Below are 7,857 nucleotides of genomic sequence, written 5' to 3'. Positions count from 1 at the left end.
AGCGATAAAGCGCTGGCTCGCTATAGTCTGGAGGAAGCGGATACGATCCCCGTGTAGGCCCAGAAAGTTCATCAGGATTTTCCGGCGTGGTTTAACCTTGTCAGTGGTGCAGGACGGAGAGCCTGACAAGGACAGCTGTCTAAACGTCGTTAGGTCGTTAGATCTCTTGGCAGTTATAATTTAATATTTCCCTCGTAGCACAATGTATACCCATCTTCATTAGTCCAGTCAGGAGCAGAACAATACGACGTTAAACCCCATTTCATTTTTGCAATCATGTTGTGGTGGTTGCCTAGACGACGTAATACATGTAATATTTTGTATTTTGTTTAAAGGGAGATAATCGACCACCACTACCCACACGGCGCAGACCATCTGTAGATGATGGTGCTGCTACGAGTAAAGTGAGGAGGGTAAGTTAATACTCATTTTGGAAAATCTGATATCGGCATGTATCTCATGTATAATATTAGGAGGCCCAGGTGACAACGGTGTGCCGATTGGCGGACTGAATGCTCTCAAATTGTTTAGATGTAAGAGACCGGATGTTGCAATTCTATTTACTGAACAGTTTATCTAGAATTCTCTTTTATATGGATGTTACGAAAATCCGTGGTGCCTTGTGCTCATTGGCGTGCACGCAAATGAACCCTTGATAGTCGGAATCGATGTAAGAGTATGCCGTACGTAGTGTCGCTGTCCAGGCAAAATTTCATACATAGCACATTGTATGGCAGCGTATGTCCGTCTTCATATGCCAGTCGGTGTATAACAGTCAGTGGGGCGTACAATTCGAACCAATATACGTTGTCGCTTGCCAGCCAAAGAAGAAGCATGGGTCGTACTCGAATTGCCAGAGCCTTAGACAAGAAGGTGGCTAAGTGTGGTTTGATGGTCGAGAGCGAGACATTGCGTAATATATTGAAACAACACGAGGGACGTTAGTCCCAAGTGTTGTTTCAATATATTACGCAATGTCTTAAGCCGAGATCATTAAACAACTTAAAATACAGACACTCGCACGTGCTTTGTAATGAAATACGTTACGCGGGTCCAAAATTTTAACTAATATAAATAATATACGCTTGGCACATTATTTCAAATAATGATACGCCAACATCAAAAGATGACGTCACATCTCCTGGTTAATAAATATGTCTTTATTTTTGTAATTCTTTGATTGTATTTGTTACAGGATCGACGTAAATCACGTAAAGATATGTATTTAGAGCACCAAGACACAGAAGAGAAAGAAGAAGAGTTGCCTACCTTACCACCACGACGTAAACCCCTTCCTGTACCACGTATTGTATCGAATAGATAGTGTATCACATGATACACAGAATTGTTCAGACTTAAACCCGCTCCTTCACCACGTGTTGTATCGAATAGATAGAGTATCACGTGATACACAGACTTGTGCATACCCGACATAATATATTTATATATTTAGACTGGTATTACAACCTGTTTCACTGAGTATCAAGGCAGGTTTTATTTCTGTGAAACGGAATCGGGATGATCTCCAAATTAAGAAACACAAATCTGTGATTTCCGCGAGTGGTTTCAGCGGATCCGAAGTTTCAGCCATAGTAAAAACAAATCATGATTCATAAATTTAATTGTTTGTGATTAGATGTGGTATCCTGGCAACCTGACACGTCACTAAAGCGATGTCAAGTTTTACAGAAATTCTTATGGATGCTTTCTAATTAAATCAATGTACTGTAGCGGCGAAGTCAGCGCAATGATCATCGCGGACTGAAACAAATGTTGTTTTATGGTCTCAATGTAAATATACAAACTAAGTCATTTCGGAACTAACATATGGTTCAATTTTATTTCAATAATTCGCTTGCGCGTAGGGGGCTTTAGCAGTGGGAGAAAACCGGGGGACCCGAAGAAAATCCACGAGATTGAACAGGCGACCCTACTCCTTGCCACGTACAACCGGTGAACAATGTAAATATACGACTTAAGTTGTGGTATATTAGGAAACACCAGTATTATTTTTAAAAATAAGTTAAAAACTCTAAACATGATCTTAGTGCTACAAAATGAAATGAAATTAAATGGGGTTTAAAGGCTCAATACCACTCTTGTTGTAACTGAATAATATGTCCCAATCTTTATTCGGGTCAACAAATTGTACTATTTTACAATATTCCAATTAATTGATGATACAAATTTCATCTTAACACACCTAATTTAAAAAATTGGAAAAATTCAAATAAATGATTTGAAAAGCCTGACGTAAAGCTTTTCAAATGTGACTTGGATTTAAAAATATTTTTTAACCCTTTGGACAAGTAAAATAGGATTTAATGGATAATTTACACAACAGGTAGGACACTAACACATCTAGTACTTAGAATAAGGCTATTGTTTATATTCTGGAGCTGTCAAGCCAGCAAGAGTGTTATTGTCCCTTTAACGTGCTACTGTTCTGCTCCGAACTGGGATAATATATGAAGACAGGCATACGCCATACAGTGCGCAATGAGGGAGATTTTGCTCGGACAGCGGCTCTACGGCCTACTCTTATATCGATTTCCAACTGTCAAGAGATCTTTTACGTGCACGCCAATGTGTACACGGGATCTCGGTTTTTCGTCCCATTCGAACGACTAGACAGCTGTCCTTGTCAGGCCCTCCGCCCTGCATCACTGACAAGGGGAATCACGCCAGAAAATCTGGATGAACTTTCTCGGACAATGCAGGAATCGAACACCCGACCTCCAAGCCAGCCAGCCAGCGTCTTACCCACTTAGCCACCGTGATCCCCTTCAGTGCCATAGAATCCCTTGTAAACTAGAATATTGTGACCGTTGAATATCTACTAGGAATATCAGTTCAACAATGGTTCCTTTCCCTTCAGTATTTATAAAGATATAACGAATTGAAAATTCCATCGATCGCTTTATTTGCCGTGGACCCAATTGATCGGCCTGTTTTAAATGGGGGGAGGGGGTGGCCGAATTGTTAGCACATGCGCGCTATATCATAAGGTCTGTCATTGAGTCAACTGGTGTGGTTTCGTTTCCCTGGTTGTACGTGACAAGGAGTAGAGACGCCTGTCCAACCTCGTGGGTTCTCTCCGGGTCCTCCGGTTTCCTCCCACTGCTAAATCCGATTCTATCTAAGCCTGAAGTTTATATAGCCTTGTTTTTTTTTTATTTTTGTTTTCTTAATTAGATGTTAAATAATCAATTTAATTCGATAATAGCGTGTATTAAACATATATTATGCAAGAGCTAAATCTGCCTATTGCAGGTCTTTCATTGGGCCTGAAATGTTATCTAAATTATTAGACATTAATTAACTTATCCAGACCATAATCAACTCTCGGTGGTATCGCTAGCCTGCGATGTTTATTGGATTACGTTCGGAATTGCTGTTCGACTTCCATTCATAATTAAATCAAAAAATGATGATCGAGGCCCAATATCCAATCGCTAAAATCTCGGTTCATAGGATTAGCGCTAGCCGTGTTTACTTCTCGTGACTTATGACGAGGAATTGAGCTGGCCTTATCGTTTAGCACTAACCACTGGAAAGACCATTTCAGGCTAAACATTCCATGGAAGTAGTCTCTGCTTACCAGATTTATAACCAAACCAAGAAGCAAGATATCAATAACCTGTCATTGGTCATAAATTAATAGAACTCTGTCCTTAATTTATAGAAACGTGTTTTAAATTTACAGAATTGTGTCACAAATTGTGTAACGATGTGGTAAATTTAAAGAACATAATATATGGCCTAAATTGTGGAAATTGATAGAAATGTGTCATAAATTTATAGAAATGTGTCATAGATTATTTAAAGTTGTGATAAATGTGTCATAATTTCAAGAAATATATCATAAAATATAGCAGAGTGTCATAAACTACAGAAATGTGTCCTATATTAAAAAAATGTGGCATAATTTGTTATAAATGGTAGACATTTGTCATAAATTTTTGATATTTGTCATAAAGTTTAGTTATTTGTCATAAACGGTAGATATTTGTCATAAATGGTAGAAATGTTTCTTTAAAGATACATTCTCGCGTACAAACTGGGTGATTTAATGGTATATGTGGACTAAAAACATATTCAAACTAATTAATTTGTGATAATTTTGCTTCAAATCCTTGTCAAACATTGTAATTGCGAAGGAATGCCCTGCTATAAAAATTCGATCAAACCAGGTCATGTTTACGTCACGTGACTTACCTCTCTTGGAAGTCAGAGGAGAATCCATTGCATACATAAGACGATGTTGTCTTTAATCGCTTACTATTTATTACAAATATCGAATCCTAATTAAATTCTGGGATTATCCACTACCCGCGTCTTTGTCCGTCATTTTTATCTCAGAAAGTGTTGTACGTCTAACTCTTCATAAAGTTTATCAACTTGTACATCAAGCGCTCAATGCTCGCGTGTGACCTTTGACATCACGCGTGCAGAAATTCCTAATCTTCGGACTGTCGATTAGGGGAACCCTTACATTTTTGTCCTGTATACGCTCCATGAGTGTTTTTCGGGGAATCCAGTATTTTTCTAGTAAGATTGGATATCTCTACTTTCCATATATACCAAAATTACCATACTTTTATTGGAAATAACCACCCGATAAATACTTTTCTGGGAACCCATCTTTAATGTGTTTTAATTAAGGTGACTAGTGGCATGTTTCTAACTGGTCATCGTGGTCATCATCAAAGTATTGTTTTTACATGTATCTTAAATCTCTCATCATTGTTTAGCACCCATGAGTTTTAACTTGACTTTATCATAAGAAGGGAGAAGATGACCCACGCACCTCAATGTTCTCACAAAAATGAATTTAAACACCGTGCTTTAAAGTGACATTTTGATGTATAAGATCTTTATTTTTTGTTATTTTTTACTAATTTTTGTATTTATTTATTTATTACTCCTTCATGTGTAAATAAACTTAATAAAATCAATAAATATTCCGTATAGACGTTATATTTGTAATAAACAACAACAACAGTACATATATTATCGTGGGTAAGACGCTGGCTCGCTAGCCTGGAGGTTGGGTGTTCGATCCCTGCATTGGCCGAGAAAGTTCATCCAGATTTTCCAGCGTGGTTTCCCCTTGTCAGTGATGCAGGACGGAGGGCCTGACAAGTACAGCTGTCTAGTCGTTCGGATGGGACGAAAACCCGAGGTCCCGTGTACACATTGGCGTGCACGTAAAAGATCCCTTGGCAGTTAGAATTCGATATAAGAGAAGGCCGTAGCGCCGCTGCCCGGTCAAAATTTCCCTCATAGCACACTGTATGGCGTATGCTCGTCTTCATTAGCCCAGGTTAGGAGCAGAACAGTAGGACGTTAAACCCCATTTCATTTCATTTCATATTTTATCATAGCTTAATCAGGACGGGCGAATCCTAGTCGAAACTCTTCGCACAGTAGTAAACAGTGTATCAATCCGATTAAAAGACAGATCTGTATTTCGTTTCGTTTTTTTTATACCTTCGATGGCCTACACTACATGAAGATCTGACCAGCTGTAGAGGGAGGTCGCATCAGGGTTCACACGAGCGGCTTTTGACCCTATGACGTCAGACATTGATTAACCAATCATCGTTAATGTTGCTAGTAGGTTACCCACAGTTCGGTGCACCTCAATAGCTAATCTTTCACATCACCCAGAACCCGGGTTATATAACAACTCTTCCAGATCCTAATGCAGAATAGACAAGTAAAAGAAATTTTGAACTATAAAGAATGAAACGAAACAGAATCAATAGAGACTTTTGGAAAGCGGATTTTTCCCATCCGTATCCCGTATCCCGTATCCGTATCGTATACGTGATACGTTGCGTCAATGTAGTTTTAGAGTTTTGGCAGATTTTAGCAATTTTTGGTTTCACTAATGTATCATTTCAGAAAGTTTAGCCCGTATATCAACCAGTATGCAGACAGGCGGGAAAAATATGAAAATTCCGAGAAAAACCCATCAAAAATAATGATTAAATTGCAGTCGTTATCACTGTTAAAATCACATCAAATATACACCTTCGTGTTCCAGGATACACATAGATTCATAAAAACGCTATGATGCAACATTTCAGCGTCGAAAAGTAGCCAAAAAGACGGTAAAAAGACGACAGTGTTATACGGACCATTTCCGTATGAAAGCCGTTCCATACGTGCTGCCGTATCCGTGTGCCGTATGACGTATGAGAAATACACTGACATTGATGACGTCACACGCAAAATCCATACGGATACGCGATACGGACCAGGAAATTACGCTTGCCAAAAGTCTCTATTGTTTTAATCAGATCACGTACAAACAGGGACTTGAAACCACGCCAGTTAACGAGCACGTGTTAAACCATTGTCCCCTCCCAATACAGCAGGTATAGTACTATCCGCCATTTTGAAAGATCATATAATTTCTAGTCTTAACATAAAGGTTTTCTAGTGGCGGATTAAACAGAGTTTAATAGATTGTTCTTTTACACAGTGTGGATTTACGGATCAGTGTGTGTATAACCATTATGGATTAAATTCGGCTTAATAGGTTATCGTGTTGCTGGCTGGGGGGTGGGGTTTCATTGTGCCACAGCTTGTTGTTGATGAGAGAGAGAGAGAGAGATAGAGAGAGAGAGGGGGAGAGACAGAGAGAGAGAGAAATGGAGTTTAACGCCCACTCGACAAAAACTATGTCATTTTGAGACAAACGGCTTGTTGTTGATGAGAGAGAGAGAGGAAGAGAGAGAGAGAGAGGAGAGAGTTTAACGTCCACTCGACAAAAACTATGTTATTTTGAGACTAAAATATGGTTCAGTTTTTATTTTAATAATTCGCTTGCGGGTAGGGTTCTTTAGCAGCGGGGGGGGGGGGAACCGGAGGACCCGATAAAAACCCACGAGGTTGGACAAGCGACCCTAGTCCTTGTCACGTGCAACCGGAGAAACGAAGTTTTAATAAAACTTGAACGTACCGTTGAGAAGATTATGTAATTGAAGTTGTGATATGAGAAAAATGTTGCCCGGTCTGTCCCACTGTCACGGTTTCGGTTACGTACTTGGCAATGTGTACATAGGACCCCGGGTTTTCGCCCCATCAGATTAGAGAAGGTTATGTTACATGTGGCAAACCAGTCCTTGTGTATTCTCCACGGGTGAGGATACATTTTTTTTCAGATAGTGATAATGTGCAAATTAATAATTGTATGACTATTTTCCCGATGGGTGGAAACACCTAATATTTCCGAAAATAGATTTAAGAAAATACAACCGAACCAACACTACACAAAATTACCTTCCCCAAAACCCTCGTTACACAGAATCAACTGTACGAGCACCCTTACTGCACAGAATAAACTGTGCCAGCATCCTCACTGCACAGAATCAACTGTGCCAGCACACGACTGCACAGAATCAACTGTACCAGCCCCCTCACTGCACAGAATTAACCTAACATCACACTTACTGCACCGAATCAACTTTACCAACACCCTCACTGCACAGAATCAACCTAACATCACACTTACTGAACAGAATCAGCTTTACCAACACCCTCACTGCACCGAATCAACCTAACATCACACTTACTGCACAGAATCAGCTTTACCAACACCCTCACTGCACAGAATCAACCTAACATCACACTTACTGCACAGAATCAACAGTACCAGCACACGACAGCACAGAATCAACAGTACCAGCACGCACACCACATAAAACCATCTGCAGTACGTTCCATGAATCCCTCGCTAGTGACTTAACTCCATTTATGTCATAAACATAGTTAATGAAGAAAACAATAAAGAAAATTATATGTTTATTCTTTTATTCATTTAACAACAAGTAGGTAAATAAAAAT

The 7,857-nt window shown here is 39.4% G+C and overlaps 1 protein-coding gene across 1 annotated transcript in view; it reads left to right on the top strand.

Annotated features, from left to right (window-relative positions):
- LOC126812220 (phosphoinositide 3-kinase adapter protein 1) overlaps positions 1-4,967 on the top strand; it is a 22,742-nt gene extending 17,775 nt beyond the window's left edge. The window contains exons 12-13 of the mRNA XM_050538500.2: positions 336-413; positions 1,196-4,967. Coding sequence (XP_050394457.2) covers positions 336-413; positions 1,196-1,324 — 207 coding nt within the window. The 3' untranslated portion in view covers positions 1,325-4,967. The remainder of the gene's footprint in view (positions 1-335; positions 414-1,195) is intronic.
- Positions 4,968-7,857: the final 2,890 nt, after the last annotated feature.

Source organism: Patella vulgata, chromosome 2, assembly GCF_932274485.2.
Source record: "Patella vulgata chromosome 2, xgPatVulg1.2, whole genome shotgun sequence".
Lineage (NCBI taxonomy): Eukaryota > Metazoa > Mollusca > Gastropoda > Patellidae > Patella > Patella vulgata.
This window is presented reverse-complemented; position numbering and strand designations above follow the sequence as displayed.